Source organism: Heloderma suspectum, chromosome 3 (assembly GCF_057233095.1).
Source record: "Heloderma suspectum isolate Gila_16-S chromosome 3, 16-S_ref, whole genome shotgun sequence".
NCBI classification, from domain to species: Eukaryota; Metazoa; Chordata; class Lepidosauria; order Squamata; family Helodermatidae; genus Heloderma; species Heloderma suspectum.
This window is the reverse complement of record NC_139460.1, coordinates 186,147,846-186,172,823: the sequence shown is the minus strand read 5'-3', so window position 1 is coordinate 186,172,823 and position 24,978 is coordinate 186,147,846. Positions and strand designations below refer to the sequence as shown.

The following is a 24,978-nucleotide window of genomic DNA, read 5'->3' as shown; positions in this document are numbered from 1 at the left end:
CAGGGAGTTGGGTGACTCTTTCTGGCTCTGCCCTGAGAACACTGAGAGAGATAAGCTCACACAGATTCTGACATTACAGAGTCTGAATAGGCCCAAGCCCTTCCAGGCGACTTCTAATCAAATCCTGGCTATAACCTAAAAGGCCCTGACCACCATCCCCCACCCCCCCAGAATTCATAGCAGTATGACTGTGTTTGTACTTGGAATCATTTGGGAGCCGTACCAGAACTGGGCATCACATATAGAGCTTTGCAGATGCCAGAGTATCGCCAGAGGTGCTTGCCACCTTGGCAAGCCACTTTGACGAACAAGGCTGAGAGAAAACATTATTTGTGGAGATTAGCAGCAGCAAGATTTGGAAGGCAATGTTTGGAGTCCATGTGAGTGTGATTGCCTTCCAAAATTTCTCAAGATTTGGAAGAGCATGTGCAGTCTCAAGTGTGATATTGCAGACAAAGCTTAGTCTTCCACACCGGCCCACCCATGAAGCAGGATGATATATCCACATGAGGCGGTGGAGCCGGAGGAGTAGCAACTTGTGCTGCTCCCCTACCCCCAGCCAGCAGAGCCCACCGCTGCTTCCCATGAGAGGTGCTACAGTGAGAGAGCAGCCGGCAGGGCTTGCTGGAGCAGCCGGCAGCCCTCTGTTGGTGCGGGGCTCCAGATCTCACGAGATCTCATCCATGTCCCGAGATATCTCCTGAGTGGCTGTGGGGCTCTTGTGAGATCTTGGCTGGGTCTCACAAGATCTGGCCAAGATCTCACAACAGTGCTGACCGCAGGCACTTATTTATTTATTTTTATTTTAAATTTTTTGAAATTAATATATATAGTTGATACAAGTTTATCCAGATCTTTAAAACAACAAATATGCAACTGGTTAAGCAAACAAGTGAATGCATAGCATATAAACATGTAAACCAGATATGCCAAGAGAATAAAAATCCATTTCCAAAAAGAAAAAAAAGGCAGGGGAAACACATGACGATACAAAGTCTTACTGTCCAGATTTTATAGAGCTGAGTAGACCTGTCCATACGTCGCCATGAGTTGCTGGAGCAGTCCAAAATCCATTGCCTTCTCGATCAATGAAATTAATGAATGATGACCACGTACGTTCAAATGTGTCGATGTCTGATTGATCTCTTGAATACCTAGCTTGCTGAGTCAGTTTCTCCAATAATGCCAAATTCCACACTCTCCTATACCAGTCACTGAAATTAGGAAGCCTAACACATTTCCAGCTTTCAGCAAAAAATTGACTAGCAGCCAGCAAAAAAAATGAAATTAAATATTTTTGCAAATAATTAGTATTACATTTGTTATATAGATTAAGAAGGGCAAGACCTGGGTCAAGGCTAATTGATTGAAAATGAAATTAACAAAACTACTAATCAATCTCACCCCAAAAGATTTGAATGAATGGGCAAGTCCACCTACAGTGTAATGGAGATTTAGTTTTGCTTATTCTTGAGAGCTTCGCTAAGGTGAGATGCCATCTATAAATCACCTTGATTGAGCTCTCTCTAGTATGGGCTGACATTGATTTCAATGGGTAAGCAGACCAATTTTTTTTTGCCAGTTTTTGTCATTTATTTCATATTCTAGATCTTGCTCCCAGGCTGTCTTCAAACCTCTCATATTCTAATTGATAATTAGAATATCGAGAAGGTATTTATAAAGTTGCGAAACTATTCCTTTAGAGCTCAGAATATAGTTAACTAAGTACTTTTCAAAGTGTGAGAGTGGCCTTAAAGCCTGCTGCTTGACTGATAGTACATTTAGAAAGTGAATTATTTGGTAGATTTGAAACCACAAATTAGGGGTATTTGGAATTCTGTCTTCAGTTTGTTGTCCTGTTAAACATTTGCCCTTTGGGAAGAAATCCAACATCCGGAGTAAGCCGCTTTCTTCCCAGCCAGCGAATTGTGCTCTTTTATCAGGATAAGAGAACAAGGGATGGATTATAAAAGGTGTGAGAGGAGAGATTTGGGGCATTAGATATTTACACCATTTATTCCAAATCTGTAGGGTAAATGTCAAGAAAGGGTTAGTTAATGTGGCTATATTTCTATTCTATTAGCCAAAAAAAAATACTTGAAGAGGTTATCTCCAGGATGTTCTATTTCTACCCAGGCTATATCAGAATCTTTATATGATAATGAAAAGAGTTGGTGTAATTGAAATGCATCATGATATTTAATAATATTGGGAACACAAAGACCACCCAAGGCAGACTGTTGATATATGATACTTTTGGTAACTCTTAGCTTTTTTCCTTTGAAGATATATGAATTAAACTGTTTTGCCATTTAAGGAGATATTTCTGTGGTAATTTAGTTGGTAATGTTTGAAATTAAAAAAAAACTATTTTAGGGAGCACTGTCATTTTAATGGCAGCTATTCTCCCTAACCAAGACAAGTTAAGTTTAGACCACTGTCGTAAATACTGTCTTACTTTATACATAGCCTCATTGTAATTCAACTTTTTAAGTTTGTTTAAATCTTTAGGGATCAAGATTCCCAAATATTTGACAATCTCACTTTGGGTCTTTAGGCCCGTGTCATTGTGTAATTGTTCTTCCTCTTGTTTAGACATGCCTATACAAAGTGCCTCAGCTTTACTAAAATTAATTTTTAATCCAGTGATTGCGCCATATGAGCTTAGTTCTTTCATGATTTCTGTTGATTGTTTAGGTTTAGTTATAAATAAGGCAATGTCATCCGCAAACAAACTGATTTTATGATTTGCATCCTGGATTGTAGCACCGCTAATAGTTAAATTATTATGTATCCTATTAGCGAAGGGCTAATAATGCAAGGGCAAATAAAATTGGATATAGTGGGCATCCTTGTTTAGTACCTTTATTAATTCTAAGTTTTCTGAATCATATCCATTGATTCTGAGCAAAGCTTGAGAATTTGTGTACAATCTTTGAATCAGTTGCATAAAAAGCTTACCCATGTTCATTTTTTCTAACACCTTATATAGAAATGGCCAAGTTAAATTATCAAAAGCCTTATGGGGTCTAGGGAAAGAATGGCTAGAGGTTTCTTACAATTTTTATAATGGTGAATAATATTCAAAACTCTACGAATAGGATTAGTTAATTGCCTAGATGAAATAAGTCCAGATTGGTTTGGGTGAATATAATGGGTAATAAAATAATTCAGTCTAGAAGCCATGATGGATGTCAGTAATTTAGAATCGAAATTCATTAACGAAATGGGCCTTTATGACTCAACTTCAGAATGATCTTTACCCATTTTGGGAAGCACAATAATCTGAGACAGCTTCCAGGTCTTTGGTATTTGACCCCCTTTAAGCACATCATTGAACAGTACCACTAATTTTGGTATTAGAAGTTCTTTAAATGTTTTATAAAATTCCACAACAAACCCGTCGACACTGGGAGCTTTATAATTCTTTGCTTTTTTAAGAGCAGCTTCTGTTTCATCTGAAGTTATTTGGGAATTCAAGGATTCTGTGTTGTTCTGTAAGTGTTTTAAGTCGTGAGTCTTCTAAATACTTGTCTATCTTAGTGACATCAAGATCTGGGTTAGAATACAGTTCTAAATAACATTGCACAAATTGATTACTGCTCTGTCTAGTCCCCCAAACAAAGGAATTTTGATTGTCTGTAATTGAGCAAACCTAAATTTCTTAGGTTGCAGTGTTTCAGCTCATATGCTAGCAATTTAGAGCTTCTATCCCCAAATTCATAGTATTATTGTTTAAGGGGAGTGATGTCAAAGTCTTACCTACTTCAAGGGCTTTAAGTTCCGTTCTTTTTTGTGAAAGAAGGTGGTAAATTTTTGCCCCACCTGATTTTTGGTGTTTAATTTCCAGAAGTTTTATTTCTGACAAAGGTGTGTCTTTTTTCGTATTGAAATCTTCTTAATTGCTGCCAATTCACTTATACAAATGCCCCTTATAACAGATTTCATTGCATTCCATATTACTGCATGTGGCAGTCCTACTTGTTCATTTGTATGGAAATAATGTTTTATTTCAGTTTTAATTTTCTCAGCACATAGTTGGTTTTGTAGAAGAATAGGATTGAAGTGCCACGCCTAAGTAGAGGATCGGTCTAAACAAAAGTTTATGGTTAGACTTATAGCTGAATGATCTGATACCATTTTTGATAGATCTCTGTGCTTATGATGGAAGAGGCATGGGTCAAAGAAATTAATAGATAGTCTATTCTGGTATATGTTTGATAGCGAGGGGCAGATAATCTCGGGCTCCTACATTTATAAATCGTCAAGGATCTATTAATTTAAATGTGGTCAAAAGGTCACCAAATTATGGGATAGTGGTAGTCTTGCGCTTATCCCCAAAGCAAGTTCTATCCAGAATTGGATGACTTACTATATTGAACCCCCCACCCCTATAATTGTTACACCTTGTTGAAATACCTCTAATTTCTGCAAAGTATCATGTAAAAAATTTGAATTTGAATTTGGTGAGTACAAAATGGTGAAGGTATGAACCTCCTATGGCACCTTTAATAAATAGGTATCTTTCACTGGGGTCTACCATAGTACTTTCTACCGATATAGGAAGGGAGGTTGCAAAAAGCATAGCCACACCACAGGCTTTTGAAGAGCCCAAGGCAGTAAACTGTTGTCCAAACTATGGGTGTTTTATACTGTCTTATGTCTCTTAGTTAGATGTGTCTCTTACAAAAATATGACATCAAGAGAGCGCTTTTTAATTTCTGTTGTAACCCTTTTCCTTTTAACAACTATGCCTAAACCCCTAATATTACGGGAATAACATTTTAGGTCACCCATTTATATAGTATTAGATACCTTTGACAATATACCCTCAATATATAAGAAAATCCAAAATGGCTAGAAGCAATGCAAAACAAGTTGACTTGAAATAAATAACACTTTCGACAAAAACGTGTAACTCTGTAAATTGTACCAGAAATAATCCCTGAGAGAAAACTACTCGTGAAAGGATTAAGTTGCCAATTCACAATGCATCACCATCCTATAAAAAACACAGAATTATAGCAAAGCCTTATATTGGAGTCATTAACTCTAGTCTGTCACTAGAGTAAGCAATTGCCCCATTTGAATCCACACAATTCTTCCTTTTTAAATGTGTTTTTTCTTTGGGGACCAGTATGTTAATTTCTGCCTGTATCTGCCCAGTGTTAGGACCTGCTGACAAGTTGTTCTCTACCTGGTCCTGAGTGACTACATCTGCTCTAGCCTTCATTAATTCTGTGCTACGTAGGTGGATAGCATTTGATTCAGGAGAACCCAATTCATTTAAGTTTAAATATCTAAAGGCCTGCTTGCCTTCAGGGCTTGATTGCTTTGGCAGCAGCAAAGCAGAGGGCTGTGGGGGGGGGGACTGGAGCAAAATCGGTTGACAGCTTCAAATTCACTAGCTTCTTAGAGGATTGAAATGTCTCCTGGTCTTGAACGTCAACTGAATGGCTTGGAGAGTGCCTAGTAGAAGGCAAAATTTGATTAACAACTAAAGTTCTATGCTTATTCTCCAAAGTTGATAGTCTATACAGAATGTCCTTCTGTGTATTCAGTGGAAGGACTTCATAAAGGGTCAGCAACTTTTCCTCTGTAGACTTCGTAAAATTGTCAGTTTGTAATACCACATGATTTTCCACCTTAATCTGCCCTAAGGTAAATCTTTCTACAGACTTTAAAGAGTGCTGAGTTGAGGGGACAGTAGCTGGTATATCCCAATTAATTACATCTTCCAAATCTATATTTCCTGAAACATCACTTACTGTCTGTGGAAGTGACTTTTCGCCAACTTTCTGGGGACAAGCATTCAGAGAAATAAGCTTGTCATTTAGCAAGGGTTCTTTTATAGTATCATAAAATGTGCATGTTGGAACCACACCATATATTTTTTAATACATGCCTTTTTTTAGAATTAAGGCTGAGAATTTTATCATTTTAAAGGTTAGATGATACTTCTTTCCAGGAGATCTGCCTGGTAGGCTCCTTGATTCAACGAGATCTATTTTATATTTGGGCATCTCAAAAAAGTAGCTTAAATGTTCAACTGCCAACGTTCCCATTATAAGGGAAGATGATCAAAGCCAATTTGGTCTCCTAGCTGAGCAGAGCCGAGGAAGCTGCTCCAGCTGGTCTTGGGGCTATACAAGCATGCAAGCTCCCAGAGCGCGAGCAATCAGAGCGAGCAAACGGGGAGAGCAAACAGGAGTTGACCAGGGGAGTTGCAGTGGAACAGGAGACAAAGGCAAAGTGGTGAGTGGGCTGGAGTAAGCCCAGGGAGCTGCCCTTTGCATTCTGAGTCACTGTGTGCTCACCATGTGCTCCTGAGAGCTCCAATTGAATTGAGGGGGTGTGGCCTGAGTAATCCCAGCAGCTGTGTGGACAGGAAGTTTCAGTCTGTTTCCCGCGTCCTAGCTGAGCAGAAGCTGAGCTGAAGCTGCTCCAGCTGGTCTAGGGACTATACAAGGAAGGAAGCTCCCAGAGAGCGAGCAATCAGAGCGAGTGGAGAGCAAACAGGAGTTGGGCAGGGGAGGTCAAGGGGGAGGCCCCTAACATTTTTTTTCATTTTAAAAAAAAGTATTTTTCTTGTAACACACACTTCCATAGCAGTGGAGCTGTGTTTTTAACCTCCAGTGAATAGAGGACAAAGCACAGGCTACTCCAGTACAATCAGAAAGCTAGAAACATAAAGGGAATAGAGACTATGGAAGGAAAAGACTCTCCAGTGGTGGTGACCTGCAAGGTGTGTGCCATATTTGTTTTCTTGCCTGAGAACAACATGGCCTACACGTGCAACAAGTGCAAGTTGATCACGCTGTTGGAAGAAAAAGTAAGAGGACTGGAGCAGCAAGTGTCAACCCTGCAGGGAATAAGAGAAAACGAAGAGTTCTTGGAAAGAATGGTGGAACTACAGCAGCAAAGTGAAGAACAGCAAGCTGAGGCAGAACATGAAAATGCTGAGGTGTGGAAAAATGGAAGTAGAGGATACTCCTTGGAAAAGGGTGACAGTTAGGAGCTGAAAAACTACAAGCCACGGTGCACCACTGGAACCATGGAACTAGAAGCCACTGTGCAACTATGGAACCATTTCCAGGTACTTGAGGATGAGACCGGAGGACAGCCTGCAGAGGAAGAATTACAGGGGAACCTGCATGAGAGCAAGCAAGAGGCTGGAGGTCAGTCAAGCAGAGGCAATAAAACCAAAGCCTACAACAACAAGAAGAGAAGAGTAGAGCAGTAGTAGTTGGAGGCTCCTTGCTGCGTGGGATTGATATGCAAGTATGTCACGAAGACCCATTGACTCTCCAGGTGTGCTGTCTCCCAGGAGGACGGATTACAGACATGACTGAAGGGTTGCCTACACTCATAAATCCCACCAACAGGTATACCTTTCTCCTCATCCATGTGGGAACAAATGATACTGCCAAGCAGAGCTACAAAGAAATTATGTCAGACTTTTAAGCTTTGGGAAGGAAACTCAAGAACTTTGGAGCCCAGATAGTTTTCTCATCCATCCTTCGAGTAGTTAGAAGAGGGATAGAAAGGGAACGAAAAATACTCTGGGTAAATGACTGGCTACGAAGGTGGTGCCGACGAGAGAGATTTGGATTCTGGGACCATGGGCTATACTTCCTGGAAGATGGGCTGTTGGCAAGGGACGGGTTGCACCTCACAAAGGATGGGAAGAATGTGTTTGGCCACAGCATGAAGAACTTCATCAGGGGGGTTTAAACTGAATCCTACAGGGGAGAGAAACGTAAAGTTGGGGGTAACAATGGACAAAGGCTCATGCACCACAACGGAGAGAACAGCTCTAATAGCACCCAATAATAGTCTTCAGACACATGTAGGAAGAAAGCCAGACTATGAAGAACAAAATTCAAAGTGGTCTTGATAGGCTGGAGCACTGGGCGGAAAACAACAGAGTGAAATTTAATAGGGATAAGTGCCAAGTTCTGCACCTAGGAAAAAGGAACCACATGCACAGTTCCAAGATGATGTGATGTGGCTGCAAAAAAGGCAAATGCTCTTTTGGGCTACATTCATAGAAGCATCGCTTCCAAATCCTGGGATGTACTAGTCCCCCTCTACTCAGCACTGGTTAGGCCTCAACTGGAGTACTGTGTCCAGTTCTGGGCACCACAATTTAAGAAGGATGCAGACAAGTTGGAGAGGGTTCAGAGGAGGGCAACAAAGATGATCAGGGGACTGGAAACAAAGCCCTATGAAGAGAGACTGAAAGAACTGGGCATGTTTAGCCTTGAGAAGAGAACACTGAGGGGAGATATAATAGTGCTATTCAAGTACTTGAAAGGTTGTCACAGAGAGGAAGGCCAGGATCTCTTCTCCATCATCCCAGAATGCAGGACACAGAATAATGGGCTCAAGTTACAGGAAGCCAGTTTCTGGCTGAACATCAGGAAAGACTTCCTGACTGTTAGAGCAATACGACAATGGAGCCAATTACCTAGGGAAGTAGTGGGCTCTCCCAGACTGGAGGCATTCAAGATGGGGTTGGACAGCGATCTGTCAGGGATGGTTTGACTTGGATTCCTGCATTGAGCACAGGGTTGGACTTGATGGCCTTGTAGGCCCCTTCCAACCCTACAATTCCGTGATTCTATGATTCTAATTTGGAGCGCTGTAATGCTGAGTTGCACTGTAAGCTCTTAGGTTGCTGGGGTATCTGCTTTGGTTTCCCCATCTCAAATATCTCCCTTCTGTTTTAACTTCTGTTTCCTTCCCAAATACTTCAGATTTCTGAGAATGGTATGTTGTACTTTTGATATGCTCTTCAAGAGGTTTCAATAATGTAGTTAAACTCTCAAGTTCTCATCAGTGCTTTGGCATGGCAGCAGAGGTAAGGGGGGACAGGTATGTGTGATGGTGGCAGAGAGGGAGGGGCATGTGGCGGCAGCATGAGTTCTATCTTGCATCAAGTGACAAGAGAGTTTGTGCCAGGCCTGCTAGTCTTATTGGCATCTTGAGTTTTCATAGCTTTGTTACCAAACCAAGTAAACTGCCACTTAGCTATAGATGACTGCCCTTTTGGATTTATAATTCAAATGTAATTGGACAGAGATTTTGGAGAGCTTACGTATCCATCAAGCTGATTTTCTAATTTTTTTTTTAATTGTGGAATCCATCATTTAAAAGAAGTGTAACACATCTTGATAGTGAATTAGAAGAGGGATATAAAAAACTGGAAGATAACATTTAATTTATCTCAGAAAAGTTAGCTAAACTTGAAAAAGTAATGCAGGGAATGGAAGATAATTTGGAGCAACAAAGAAAAAATGTTCCTAGAATTAGAAAGTACTCAGGAAAAGCATTTACAATGTGGTCCTATACATATCTACTCAGAAGTAAGCTTCATTTAATTCAGTGGGACTTACTCCCAGTTACGCGAGCATAGGATTATAATTTAAGAGAGTTAAAACTTTACTAGAGAATGCGAAATAGAACTAAATAAAAATAAAGATACATTTGAGGACGACAGGAATTCCGTAAAAAGAAGTATCCCAGAACATTGTAAGTCACCTTCTCCTTGAGCCAATGAGGTTATCAGCCCTTCTTATCTGAACGATAGGAGTCACAACACCACAATGCCGTCCCTGCTTCCTAACCATCTTTGGCCTCCATTTCATATTCAGCAGATTTTTTGGATCATCCTTGTACCTCTCAAATAGGTATGTATAGAGATTCATCTCCACCTTCCAAGGTTTATTTATTTATTTATTTTCAGGTTTATATACTGGTCTCCAGTGAACTATCAAAGTGATTAACAGTAATAATATAACCAAAAATCTAACAATAAAATACAGTAAAAGAATTACTAGTTGGCAAATAAAACTATAACTATACAGGCTGGATCACACCTCAGGGAAAGCCTGCATAAGAGGTGGGTTTTAATCAGACATAGAAAGGTAAAAACTGAGGACACCTGTCTAATGTCAATATGGAGCGTGTTCCAGAGGGCAGGTGCTGGAACACTAAACACTGTACTATATGTACTCCTGAGGCAAACTTCAGGACCATGCAGCACCGTCAGAAGTGCTCCTTCTGAGGACTGCAAGGACCGGGCAGACACATAAGGGGTGAGGCAATCTTTAAGGTAACCTGGTCTCAGGTTGTTCAGGACTTTATATGTTAACAATAGAACCCTGAACTTGGCTCAATAGCTTATTGACATCCAGTGTGGTTCTTTTAGCACAGGTATTACACTCTGTTAAAAAGTGTTCATTAGCTTGCAGCTGCATTCTGCCCCGCTGCAGCTTCTGAACTAGGCACAAGGGTGGAACAGCTATAGCTGGCAAACCAGCCAAAGCTGGTAAAATGTATTCCTAGCCATCTGAGCCTCCAGTGACAAAGATGGATCTAGGAGCGCCCCAAACTATGTACCTGTTCCTTCAGAGGGAGCACAACCCATCCAGGAAAGGAAACACCTATTTCCCAGACCTGTGACCCACCTATCCACAGTGCTTTCATCTTATCAGGATTCAAGTTCAGTTTATTGGCCCTCACCACTACATCTAAGCACCAATCCAAAGCCTGCATGGCCACACCTGATTCAAATGTTATGGAGAAATCAATCTAGGTGTCGGTTTACTGAAGACAGCTCACCCCAAATCCCTGGATGACCATTCTCAACAGCTTTGTATAGATGTTATAGATTGGGGACAGAATAGTGCCCTGTGGTTTCCTGTAGTACAAGTGCCAGGGGGCCGAAGTGTACCTCCCCCAACACCACTCTCTGAGACCAGTCCCATAGGTAGGAGCAGAACCACAGGATTACAGTGCCCCAGTTACCTGGACAGAGCTGGTCGAGGAGGATAATATGGTCAATAGTTATCAAAAGCACAGAAAGATGGAGTAAGAGGAGCAGCGTTGCTCTCCCCACATCCCTCTCTCAATAAAGATCATCCAACAGCATGACCAAAGCCAATTCAGTCCCAAAACCAGGCCTGAACCCAGATTGGAATGGGTCTAGATAATTAGTTTCATCCAAGAATATTTCTAGTTGCCACACCACAACCCTCTCAATCAACTTCCCTAAAAATTGGACATTCACTATCAGGTGATAGCTGTCACAAATCTTGGGTCAAGGGAGGGCTTCTTCAGGAGCACACTCTACCACCTCCTTCAAGACAGCAGTCACCATTCATTCACACAATGATGCATTAACTATCCCCTGGACCCACCTGGCCATGCCCTGTGCTACCCTGCAGTGTTTAAACAAGTTTGTATTTGTTCAAAAGTTCTACATATTGTTAAGACATTCTTCAGCTGTTAGAAAAAAACATGTTTGTTTCCGTAAGCATAAAAAACACTCTTTCATGTCACCATAACACAGAGACATCACTGGTTTCTTCATTTTCAATTCACAAACAACTCTTACCAGAACAGAGTATTATGCTTCATTTTGCATCATTTTCTATGAATGCATTATCTATTTCTGATTACACACCTCTGTCTTAAAAGACTGCCAGGGCTTTCCTTATCTAGATGGCTTCTGGCAGATTCCTCCCGAAACAACTCCAAGCCAATGATGATACCATTATTCTATCTCTGTAGGTTGCCATCAGTTTGGAGAAATCACATCACACGTCTGCCTACCTAATCAATCACCCACTTTATCAATCACTTTCATCAACATTGACATACTCTCAGTTCTAGAGATCGCTTCTTGTCGTCGTCGTCCCCCAGCCCATGGCACTCAAAGCACTGTGCCATTTGGCTTCAACAATAAATCAGTATGTCTTTCAACTTCCAAAAGTAGATGTCCTCTTATCCATGGATGCCTTAACACTAGGATGGGGTTTATTTTGCTTGGGCTTGTTTGCTCAAGAACTCCACCAGGCATGATTCCATAACCTGCTGGAGCTAAAGATAGGGACCACCTTTTGCAATTTTTCTCAGCATCATGATGGTTCAAGTAATATTAAAACAATTTTTGATCTAAACAAACAAGAGAGAACACATTCCCTCTTGCTGCTAGTTGACCAATAAGTATCTGACAGTGGGCTCTCCACCATATGAGGGTTGGAGCTGTTTATGTCTCAGGGATGGACATCACTGTAGTGGACTCTTGCAGCAGGTCAGAGCATCCCATTCATCACTGATCTCTGCATTCACAAAAGATGGCCTCTTATACTTTGGGATCAGCCCAATTGGGGTTCATCCAAACCTGTTCCTTTCCATTCAGAGTGGGTCTGATCTCCCACTCTGACTCTTTTTAATCCAAACCTGCAGCTTCTAAACTTGGACTTGGCTTCTCCCTTCTTATTAGGGGACAGAGTTACAGAAATCCTGGGCAATGGAAGGCAGCTACTCAAAAATCCAGTGCTGTTATTGTGAAATATGGATTTCAATTTACCCAGGACCACTCAGTTGAGTGGTCCTGGGTAAAAATCACTCTCTACAACCCTCCCCCTCTTCTACCAGATCCCATTCTTGACTATATTAGAATTTACCTTGTCTTGGGCATGTGTATGCAAGAATACCTGCAGCATAGCATAAAACATAAGCCACTTGCACATTTCTCTAAAAGCCATATGAGATGTTTGGTTTGAAGCAGCAAGAACAGTCACCTTGGGGTTTCTGCTATTGCTGCTTATTCCCAAGAAACATGAGAGAGAGAGAGAGGTGAGGAAACAGAGAAAGCGTGGATAAGATCTTCAGGCGTTTTCACCTAACCCCTTTCCTCTTCCCTCCTGCTCACCCCTCCCATTAGCTTCTCTTATGAAGGCACATCGGAATTCACTTTTGAGTGGGATGGTGGTATATAAACGATTCCACTTCCTTTTCCAATTAAATCTTGGGTCCCATATAAGCACAGTATTATGAAAACGATCTTCTACCCAGGGCAAGTCAGGAGCTTTCCAGCAAGTTATTTTGTTTCCCTTTTCTATGCGGACAACGCAAAAGGGCCACTTATAACATTTGCTGCTTCCTTCTCTTCTCCAGACAGTGACGCTAGTCTCTTCTGACATCGTGTAAAACCGTATCTCCTGCACCAATACATGGCGAGTGTTTCCGTGCGGGCTGTCCCAGTCTGAGTATTCTCCTATCACTTCCTTTTCTGGATCCCCTAGGATGATTTCCTAAGAAGGCAAAGACATTCCTGATACACCATCTGGGAAGGAGAATATGATTTCAATTGATTAGCGTGTGCCCCCTTGTTTTGTCTCTGAGCTGGAATACTACTGAGGTACTTTTATCTGTACAGAGAAAACATCAGTAATTGTTAACAAGTGCTTTATGAACACACACACACACACACACACACCGGTTTCGCCCAAGTCTCCATTCAGTATATAAAAACAACAACAAAAGCATTTCACCTACTCCCATGTGCCTTTTCATGTATAAAGTCCTGACAGAAGAGCAGGCACCAGGATGAGCATTGCCTTGTGGCTTGAATTTCAAATGCAAATTAACTCTTGGGAGTCTGAAATTCCTCACCCCCTCTACAAAGCAATGCTAGTAACACATTCAGGAATGCGTAAACTTGATATGTAACAGCCCAGAGGTGGGCTATTACCTCTTCCCCCTGTTTGGGAAGAGAAATCTCTCTCTGACCTGCCTATTTTGCAGATCGTGTTTCAAACTTCCTACATAAAACCTTCTTTGCCATACACCAGCCTTCACTTCTCTTCTCTGCAAGTTAGGCTGTAAAGTCATTTAGCCTTCTTGCTATACTTCCAAGCCCTCAACAGAAACTCACCTATTTAAACTTTTCTGCCCTACACCAGTCCCAATGACATCCATTAAGATTGCACATTTGGGATAGGCTCTGCTTTGCCTTTCAGTCACTTCCTCCCACTTTAAGGAGTCCTTTAACTGGACTCTAAATTCCAGATATCTGTATTCTTGCTTGCACTTCACCATCTTTTAAGCTGCTTTCCAACAGCTAGATTGGCAGGCATCCCTGTTTCTAGATGCTTAATTTGCATCCCCACCCCCACCCCCATTTTAAGACACACATCTAGGGATTGAGCATTCATTCTTCTCAAACTCTTAATTATTCACACACTGCAGTGCTGCTTTGATTTCACAGCTACCAGGTCAGGTTTAATATTTAACAAAGTCCTAAACAACTTGGGACCAAGATACTTGAGAGAATGCCTTCTCTAACTGCTGCAGTCATAATCAAAGGCCCTCCTAGTTGTGCCATATTCTGCAGGTGTCCATCTGGCAGCAACTAGAAAGAGGGCCTTTTCTGTGGTGGTGACCACTTCCATCCCACCCCAAAATAAAACATGCACCAACCCTGATGCAGTTTAGCTTCATGTTGAAGACTTCTTTATTTGCCTTGGCACTTGATGATTTGTGGATGCCTGTCATTTTGAATTTTAGCTAATGGCCATGGATTATGTTTTAGTTATTTTTCTATTTTCTATTTGTATATTTAAAATATATTTTTTGTTGTATGCCACCTGGATACGTTTTAGATGATGACAGGCATTATAGGAATATTTTCAGATAAATCTGTCTGGAAACAAACTGGTAGCCAGGGTAGACTGAATAGTACTGGAGTTAATATGATCTGAAAAGCAGGCCCTGGACAACACTGTCCACCACATTTTGCACCAATTGAAGTTTCCAAACATTTTTCAGAGGCAGCCCCCAAATAGAATGCATTGCATTTATCTAATCCAGATGTGACCAAGGAATGTATAACAGTGAAACTTGTACTCCTGAATGTATCTGTGAGTCAGATACATAGAACTTTTCTAAGTAGACATCCATTACAATTATTTGTGAAACAACTGGAGCTAATCATTCCAGTGTACCCACTGGTTAAGGGTGGAAAGAGTTTACCATCACATAGGATGATTTGTACCCTATATTGGGGAGTATCAGATATTAGAGATGCTATTACCCAGCTTCCTACCCTTTCCTGCATGAGCACTGGCTAACACCAGTTGGCAAGGCCATAACTCTACTTGATGAAAAGGACCACAAAGGACACTCGAAGTGCACTGTGATTGCAGTGGAGACACAACCTTGAGTCTTGAGACAGCATCTATGCTGTTACAGCTGTGGGGGAGATCTATGCTAAAACCCAAAGCAGTGGTTGTGCATGAACCAGGATTCAATTCATCTTGACCCATCTATATCCTTCACTGGCTTTTCTACCACTGTTTGCATCTTTCAGAGAGAATGCTCACCTTTTGAAAATTCCTGCTATGATCAGATAACTAGCTTGACACCTCAGTAGTGTGATGCTGCTTCCTTCATTGGCCATATTGGACCACATCCTGCAAGCTCCCCTGTGTGCCAGCCGTGGTTGTAGTTCTTGAATACGAGCTATTCAGATGTAAGATCAAATCCAACTGTGGATGAATAGGTGGAAGCCTCTTGGTCTCTCCCCCTCCCTCCTCCCCTGCTCAGCAGTTAGTGGCTGTGTTCAGATGTCACTTTAAGCCATGATGGCTTAATAAGGTATTCACAGTAGCTTAGTTTTGAAATAGTCCACAATGCTCTACCACATGACCGGGCTAATAAGCGACTGTGCGTAGCTTATTAAGCGACTTTGCGTAATCTGAGTCATCCCCCCACCCCCTGTCCCCCTGCAGTCCTCCTGCCTGAGCAGTACTGCTGTTTCACTCATTGACAACATGGCAGCAGCCTGTTTTAACCTTCCACAATATCCCAATGGGAGGGGAGAGTTCTGGGGCAAAGTACAGGAGCTTAATTCAGCACTTCCAGCATCACCCCAGCAAAGGGGTGGCGGCTCTGAAGCACTGGAAGTTTTCAGGACCAGGACCAAACTTCATACACAGCCTTCCCTAGTCAGGAGGCACCCGATGCACCAACAAAACCCTGCATGATTACTCACAAAGGAGAGGAAATACTGGGTGCAACAGAAAGGGGGTAGCACAGATCCTTGGGGGTTTGCAGGATTGGAATAAAACCTTTAATTGTGCATTTCCCCCCATAGCCATTGCTGGCATAAACACCTTCATTGTCAAAAATCGACAACAGTGAAGTGGAGTTGTGCATTCTCCCCGCCCAAGACATTGCTGGCAGCCATTTTGCTTCTTCATGGAAAAGTGACCAGAGAAGGAAAAGGGGGACAGCAGCTATAACTCCCTTACAGTTTGCTAGAATGAGGTGAAATTGCTCAGATGGGGTGCCCTCACAGGGAGCCTCCAGATGCTGTAATAGATAATTGCGGAACTGTGCTTCCTCATGGAGAAGTGAGTAGTTCTTTCTCTTTTCCCCTATTTCCCAAGTTGCACAGTTTCAGAGTAGCAATCAGGGAAGCCTGTCATTGTGTAACTTCAATGTAGTGCGATAGCGTGAGGCTGTCATTGTACTCAGAGAAAGCTGTCTTTCTGTAACTGTAGCACGCTATCAGGGAAGGCTGTACTTGTTTGGCAGTGGTTGTCCCTTGGCTGCTTGTCAGATCTCGAAAAAAAGCTCTGCAGACTGAAGCAGAGCAGCCACAACAGTTTTGACTGCTCTTGCCAGGCAACTCTGTCTGCAGTTGGAATAAGCCATGCTGTGCGCTAGATGACACGATAACCCACAGGGGGTTAAATAACCCTTAATGCAGACCATGGGTTATAAGAGTGGCTTATTTTAGCCAAATAAGCCATTGTGGATTAAAACATTCCCTACAGACGACACGATAACCAATGGGTTAAATAAGCCATGGTGGCTTTTTAACTCATTGTGGGTTATCGTGTCATCCGAACCCAGTCACTAACTTCTGATACTTGTTTGCAGGAAACTAGTGTTTACCATTTTCTTGGACCAAGCAAATTATGGGTATAATTCAGGCTATAAGTCAGGCTCCCAAACCAGAAGCTTGTGCCTGCTTGACCTCATATCTGAACAGTCCCATAGTATCTGTAGATGACATAACCACAGGCTGCTAAGAATAAGAACAACCCTCACATTGGTAGGGCATTGGAGTTAATGTGTTTAATAAAAGGTTTGCCTTTATTATTAAATGAGATAAAACCTAACCTAGTACCTAAATCTGTTTTGCAGCTGCTGTATTAAAATATGAAAACAATGTTATGAATATTCGGCAGTTCAACTGTTCACCACATCCATATTGGTTGCCAAATTTTATGGATGTCTTTACGTGGTCATTGCCATTTGTTGGAGAGAAAGGTATATAATCTCATAAATGAAACCATAACAGTTTAGTACATTGCTCAATCATTACTTGTCAAGTGTTGCTATTACAGTTATCCAAAAAGGATTAAATATATTATTTCAGTTGATGTCTCGTCTGTGCCATATTGCCACACCTGCACAACTTGTGAACCACCAAACCAAATGCAGTGTACCAGCTGCGCATTGTGGCCTGCCACATGTTTGATAACCACTTTGTTTTTGCAGGGAGTTTTTATTCCCATGCTGGGAGCAAAACCGGAAGCTTAGCCCCTGCTGAGTTTTCTGGTGGGCTGGGTACATCACACATTGTACTATAGCTTGGCTTTATGTTGATGTGAAGAGTTATAAAAAAATATTGCACAGAAACCTTTCCCAAGATTTTAACTGAATGCTAGAATAAGCATCCATCATTTATACATTGACTCTGATTATCCAGTGCTAGAGAGAAACAAGGAAGGGCTGATGCCTTCATGTCCTGTTTGTGAGCTTCCCAAAAGCATCCAGATGGCCACTGTTGGTAGGACTGCACTGGATTATCTGGATCTTCAATCTGATCCAGCACTGCAGTTCTTATATTAAATAAATTATACTAAAGGGCTAGAAGTTGACCAATCGTCTTTTCAAACCTTTTGGCTTGGATCCAGAATCATCATTCTGCCAGCTGAAGGATTCTGCTAGTGGAACAGGATTTCTATGTCCTCTCCTCTGCCCTGCATCCCCCATTCACCCTCCGAATCTTCTCTGGACATTTGAGGAACAAGATTTGGAGAACACATGGGGGTTGCAGTAGGGAGGAGAGGACACCAAAGTCCCATTCTGCTTGTAGTATCCTTCCATTGGTAGAACAACAGTTCTGGATTCAACCGTTTCTCTCTTCCTCTCACATACACTCAAATATCACTATGAAGTCTGAGAGCTTGTATTTTGCATTTTAACAGTATTTAAACTGTGCAGTCTGTAATGAATTGTGTAATTTGGTTTGTTTGTTTTTAAATTTAGTGACAGAAATGCTGGTGAACGTTCTGAGCATTTGCTCTGATGATGAACTAATGACAGAGGGTGAAGATCAATTTGACGGTAGGGCTACTTCTGTGGCTTACAGTTCTGTACTGTAATTAATGTACATTATCATTTTCTGATATGATGCTAGATTTACAACATAGTAAAGCTTTCTAATATAAAGGATTCTCATCTATTAAGACCTGACAATTTAGTGTGCTTGTATTTTCTACATTAAAATGATTTCTTAATATAAAATATTATATTGCATGACATAGACTTAATCCATATTAGTCCATGTTTCACGTATCTGCTTCTTTATTCATTTCTGATTCATTCATTCACTCATCAGGGAAAGTATAAAGTCAGATTTTTAAAAAGACCAATAACGGAATTTGCTCCCCCTGTGGTTCAGTAGCTGCTTCTCCTACTTACTTCTGACTTTTTGGTATCCTTTTATACTATATACTTAACACTTTGTTTGTATATTGTGTTGATGGAATTTGTGTCTTGCCTCCACTTGGTATCATCGTATCAATAAACTGTATCATCGAATTTTGGACAGACATTCTAAACACTGAAAAATGCACTCAACAGTATGCAGTATTCCATAAGAGTAGCACTTTTCCATTTCCTCCCCCATTTTTCTTTCAACTTTCATTCCATATTATCACTGCTAACGTAAAAGGTCTTCCTTTTAGTTTGCCTCACTCACCTTTTTCTCCATCATTCACTTTCTCTTTTTCTGGACTCTCCATGTGAAGAACGACTCATATACGGTAATAAAATGGTACAGATCAGACAGACTAGTATTGTTTTGAAATATGACTTCCTTGATTACAGTTATCTGAGCAGAGGCACATTTACATATTGTTCTTATTTGTTTTATTGCTAGTCTTTCTGCAAGGTTTTACAGCATCTATTTTTCTGTGCATGAAGTTTTCTCCTTTTTTCCATTCATCTTTTTTGGTAGAACTTCCTATTTTACCTAGAGTGACCTATTTCTAACACACACACACACACACACACACACACGCAGATCATGCATGTATAGGGAAGTTTTCTATTGTCTGTCCTTTTTATGATTTTACTGTAAGCATTTTACATTTAAATTGGTGCATGAAATGTGATCTATGTTTTATTCCCTTCCACTAATATTTACATAAGAAAGTCTTACATCTCTATTGTGCCAGTTTCAAACTGATGTGTTTACTCATATCTGTGTATACAAATATTGCCTTTTCTACAGCCTTTCTTTTAATGACTGAATTGTCATAAAATACATTCTCTAGGTTGGTGTGAGGATGGCATCCCACAATGGGTTAGTTTCCCCTATCTCCCAGGAAAAGCAGGGACCCATGTGACTGAGTCTATTGGTCGAAAGCTCCTCCTAGCCATTTCATCCTTGCTTTTCACCCAGGACAGAGCTAACTGTCATCTCCTCCTGTCTCAAGCCTATACTTATCTTTAGTTCTATAATTTCTTGAACTCCTTACTTCTTTGCCTTTTTTTCTCATAACCAGCCTTTTATGTTTTCACTCTCCCTTACCAAAAAAAAAAGAGCTTTTCCTCTAAGATGAACTTGCTAGGAGAAGCTTCCAACCAGTAGAGTATTTAAAACTTAGTCATGTGGGTCTTTCCTGGACTTGCCTATCACTCTCCGTGACACCTCAGGCAAAGAAACCTGTTTCAAAGCCTGAAAAGAAAAAGAAAACAGTGACTCATGTGAGAGTTGAAGCCATCCTCAGACAAAAGAACAGATTGGCCAGGACAACCAGGGAGATCACCAGGATCAAATAAGAGATCACCAGCCTGGAGGCTGTGGGCTCTTGCTGAGTCTTTTAGATGCCCTGATCTCAGCCTCAAAAGAAGTGGCTGAGGGAGTTGGGGAGAGGGGCACTGCAGGCCACCCTCTCCACTCAGAACAGGAGGAGGAAGTAATGGAACAACAAAGGCTAGATGCTCCAACAACATCAAGGGTGAGATCGAATCCATTTTTTCTCCCCCATGCAGAGGATTCCCGCCAAACAAAGTGGGTGACCACTGTAAGTTGTAGTTTTGAGACCAACTTGCAAAGGCCACCCCCTCCTCCCTCCACGTCCTCCATTGCTCAGACAATGAGATAGCCCCCACCACCAATGATGAGCATGGCTCAATTAGATAAATCAATCTTATCCCAGATCGCTATGGCAATACTGGGCAATCTGACTGACCATTTATTAAATAAACAAACCTTGAGATCAAGCCATTCTGCAAAACGCACCAGATGCTTTCACACTTTCGAGTCTTCCTGCTCTCCTCCTCTGCACTTAGAAAATACAAAATGGCCTTGTTGTTGTTCAGTCGCTCAGTCATGTCCGACTCTTCGTGACGCCATGGACCATAGCACGCTAGGCCTTCCTGTCCTGCGCTCTCTCCCGGAGCATGCTCAAGTTCATATTCATTGCATCGGTGATGCTATCTAGCCATCTCATCCTCTGCCGTCCCCTTCTCCTTTTGCCTTCAGTCTTTCCCAGCATCAGGGTCTTTTCCAGAGAGTTTTCTCTTCGCATTAGATGGCCAAAATATTTGAGCTTCAGCTTCAGTATCTGTCCTTCCAATGAGCACTCAGGGTTGATTTCCTTTGGGATGGACTGATTTGACCTCCTTGCAGTCCAGGGGACTCGTAAGAGTCTTCTCCAGCACCACAGTTCGAAAGCATCAATTCTTTGGCTCTCAGCCTTCCTTATAGTCCAGCTCTCACAGCCATACATTACTACTGGGAAAACCATAGCTTTGATTAGACAGACCTTTGTCGGCAAGGTGATGTCTCTGCTTCTTACTATGCTGTCTAGGTTTGCCATAGCTTTCCTCCCAAGGAGCAAGTGTCTTTTAATTTCATGGCTACAGTCACCGTCTGCGGTGATCTTGGAGCCCAAGAAAATAAAATCTGTCACTGCTTCTATTTCTTCCCTTTCTATATGCCAAGAAGTGATGGGGCCAGATGCCATGATCTTCGTTTTTTTAATGTTGAGTTTCTAACCAGCTTTTGCACTCTCCTCTTTCACCCTCAACAAGAGGCTCTTTAGATCCTCTTCACTTTCTGCCATTAGGGTGGTATTGTCTGCATATCGGAGGTTGTTGATAATTCTCCTGGCAATCTTAATTCTGACCTGTGATTCATCCAACCCGGTGTTTCTCATGATGTACTCTGCATATAAGTTAAATAAGCAGGGTGACAATATGCAGCCTTGTCGTACTCCTTTCCCAATTTTGAACCAGTCGGTTGTTCCATGTCAGGTTCTTACTGTTGCTTCTTGACCCTCGTACAGGTTTCTCAGGAGACAGGTAAGGTGGTCTGGTACTCCCATCACTTTAAGAATTTGCCAGAGTTTGTTGTGATCCACACAATCAAAGGCTTTACCGTAGTCAGTGAAGCAGAAATAGACGTTTTTCTGGAATTCTCTTGCTTTCTCCATGATCCAGCGAATGTTGGCGATTTGATCTCTAGTTCCTCTGCCTCTTCGGAACCCAGCTTGTACTTCCGGTAGTTCTCGGTTCGCATACTGCTGAAGCCTAGCTTGTAGGATTTTGAGCATCACCTTGCTGGCATGTGAAATGAGCGCAATTGTGCGGTAGTTTGAACACTCTTTGGCGTTGCCCTTCTTTGGAATTGGAATGTAAACTGACCTTTTCCAGTCTTGTGGCCACTGTTGAGTGTTCCAAATTTGTTGGCATATTGAGTGCAGCACTTTAACAGCATCATCTTTTAGGATTTGAAATAGCTCAGCTGGAATACTGTCATCTCCGCTAGCTTTGTTGTTAGTAATGCTTCCTAAGGCCCACTTGACTTCACTCTCTAGGATGTCCAGCTCAAGTTCAGTGACCGCACTATCATGGCTATCAGAGACATTAAGATCTTTCCTGTATAATTCTGTGTATTCTTTCCACCTCTTCTTCATCTCATCTGCTTCTGTTAGGTCCCTGCCTTCTTTGTCCTTTATCATGCCCGTCTTTGCACAAAACGTTCCCTTGATATCTCCGATTTTCTTGAAGAGATCTCTAGTCTTTCCCCTTCTGTTGTTCAAATGGCCTAGCCCTACCCATAATCTGCACTCATCAGCTGGCTTTGGGGATGACTCTTCAGACCCACGCTTCACAGCCACAGGTTGCACTAACAGACCCAAGACCACCGTGGCTAAGCCCCAACCTGACAGTGATTCCTCCATAATTTTGTTTCAGAAGTCCATTTCAGAAGGGGAAGGGGGTGGATGGTCAGACAAAGAGGTTACAGAGCATTCCTCTGTATGGATTATTTAAGAAAGAGGACCTTTTACCCTTATTGTCTAAAGCAATTGCCTCCCTAGCTAGCAACCCAGCACCATCTGAGGAACAGCAGTCATTATCTAGAGGAGTGGCGATGTTTCTAGAACCCAAGTGGTGGACCACCAGAGAGATACCTTTTCCTAATTCCTTTAATAAACTAATGAAAAAGGAGTGAAAATTTCCCCTCTAGGGAAAAAAGGAGTCAGCATTCACCTTAAGGGCCTCAGCAGTATCATGTTATTTCGCCAAAGCTTCTATCTTATGGGTGGAAGACATAGTACACAATAAGGAATTAGATCAGACCACTTTATACAGAGGACTGAACAAACGTGCCACACAAGAAGTGCTTTCAGCCCGCTCCATGGCAGCTACTAATGTAGCCAGACGTCCATTTGGCTCAAGCACTGTAACACTGATCTTTCCTCAAGGGGAAATCTTGCCACCGTAACCTTCGCAGGGGCACACCTTTTGGGGGGAAAGGCCTTAAAAATGTGTTCATACAAAATATGGATAAGAAAAAAGTTACGCCTTCTCCTTCCATCAAGGAGAAGATTAAAAAAAACTTTGCCCTGTCTTATGCATCCTTTCCAGAACACTAACCAGAATTCCTTTCAATCCAAAAAGGATCGACTACTGGTACCAGCATGGTTCAGATCCCACTTTCAACCCAGAAGCACCAACTCCTCTAACTCCTCTGCCAAACTTTCTTCTACTTTCCAGACCTCGAGATCCAGATAACAACATTGTAGGAGGGAGACTCCAGGATTTCCTCCCAGCAGGGGAGAAATCCACAGAGGATCGCTGGGTTGTGGACACCATCTCCTGCGGTTATCTCATAGAGTATGGAAACACCACCACCCCCCCGGGTCATCCCATTCCCAACATCACAACCCACTGCCAAGGATCATGTCATATTTACTGCAATGCAGCATCTACTTCAAATAGGAGCGATAGAACCAGTATCATCTCATCTCCATAAATATGAAGGTATTTATTCCATCTTCTTTCTGGTTGCCAAAAAAGGCAAAGGCTGGAAATTTAGGCTGGACCTCAAACACCTGAACAAGTTTGTCACATACCAACAATTCCATATGGAGACACTCCAGACCATCAAGGAAACCCTTCACAAAATGGAATATCTGGCATTAATAGACCTCACGGAGGCCTATCTGCTTGTTCCCATCTCGGAAAATTCCTATGCTTCACCTACCAGAATTGTCATTACCAGTACAAAGCGATGCCAATTGGCCTATCCTAGAGTAATAAAGGAACTGGCAGAAGAACTCTCAGAGCCACTGTCTATTATCTTTGAACAATCATGGAGAATGGGTGAAGTGCCAGATGACTGGAGGAGGGCTAACGTCCCTGTCTTCAAAAAGGGTAAAAAGGAGGCACCAGGGAACTACAGACCAGTCAGTCTGACATCGGTCCCTGGGAACATTCTGGAGCAGATTCTAAAGCAATCGATCTGTAAGCAACTTGAAAACAATGCAGTGATGACTCGAAGTCAACATGGAGTTGTCAAGAACAAATCTTGCCAAACGAATCTGATCTCATTTTTTGTCCCTTGTGGACTGTGGGAATGCTGTGGACATCATATACCTCGACTTCAGCAAAGCTTTCAACAAAGTGCCCCATGATATCCTGATGAGCAAACTAGCTCAAAGTGGGCTAGATGAAACACTGATCTAGTGGATCCACAGTTGGCTACAGAATCGGACTCAAAGAGTGCTTATCAATGGGATCTTCTCAAACTGGGGAGAGGTAATGAGAGGGGTAGCACAGGGCTCAGTCCTGGGCCCAGTGCTTTTCCACATTTTTATGAATGACTTGGAGGAGGAGATGCAGGGAACGCTGATCCAATTTGCAGATGACACAAAATTGGGCAGGATAGCTAATACTTTGGAAGACGGAAACAAAATTCAAAGTGATCTGGATAGACTGGAGCGCTGGGCAGAAAACAACAGAATGGCATTTAGGGATAAATGCCAAGTTCTGCACCTAGGAAAAAGAAACCAAATGCACACTTACAAGATGGGGGATACTTGGCTCAACCACACTACAAGCGAGAAGGATCTTGGAATTGTTGTAGATCACAAGCTGAATGTGAGCCAACAATGTGATGTGGCTGCAAAAAAGGCTAATGCTCTTTTGGGCTGCATTCATAGAAGCATCGCTTCCAAATCCCAGGAAGTGCTAGTCCCCCTCTAATCAGCACTGGTTAGGCCTCATCTGGAGTACTGTGTCCAGTCCTGGGCATCGCACTTTAAGAAGGATGCAGACAAGCTGGAGAGGGTTCAGAGGAGGGCAACAAAGATGATCATGGGACTGGAAACAAAGCCTTATGAAGAGAGACTGAAAGAACTGGGCATGTTTAGCCTTGAGAAGAGAAGACTGAGGAGAGATATGACAGCACTCTTCAAGTACTTGAAAGGTTGTCCCAGAGAGGAAGGCCAGGATCTCTTCTCCATCATCCCAGAATGTAGGACACAGAATCATGGGCTCAAGTGACAGGAAGCCAGATTCAGGCTGCAC

General features: G+C 42.0%; 1 protein-coding gene across 11 annotated transcripts in view; it reads left to right on the top strand.

Moving 5' to 3' along the window:
• The window catches only part of PPP3CB (protein phosphatase 3 catalytic subunit beta), a 113,904-nt gene that overhangs the window by 69,546 nt on the left and 19,380 nt on the right, over positions 1 to 24,978 (top strand). For all 11 annotated transcript variants that reach the window (XM_084841387.1, XM_084841389.1, XM_084841386.1 and 8 more), the window contains 2 exons: positions 17,008 to 17,133; positions 18,139 to 18,216. In XM_084841387.1, coding sequence (XP_084697513.1) covers positions 17,008 to 17,133; positions 18,139 to 18,216 — 204 coding nt within the window. The remainder of the gene's footprint in view (positions 1 to 17,007; positions 17,134 to 18,138; positions 18,217 to 24,978) is intronic.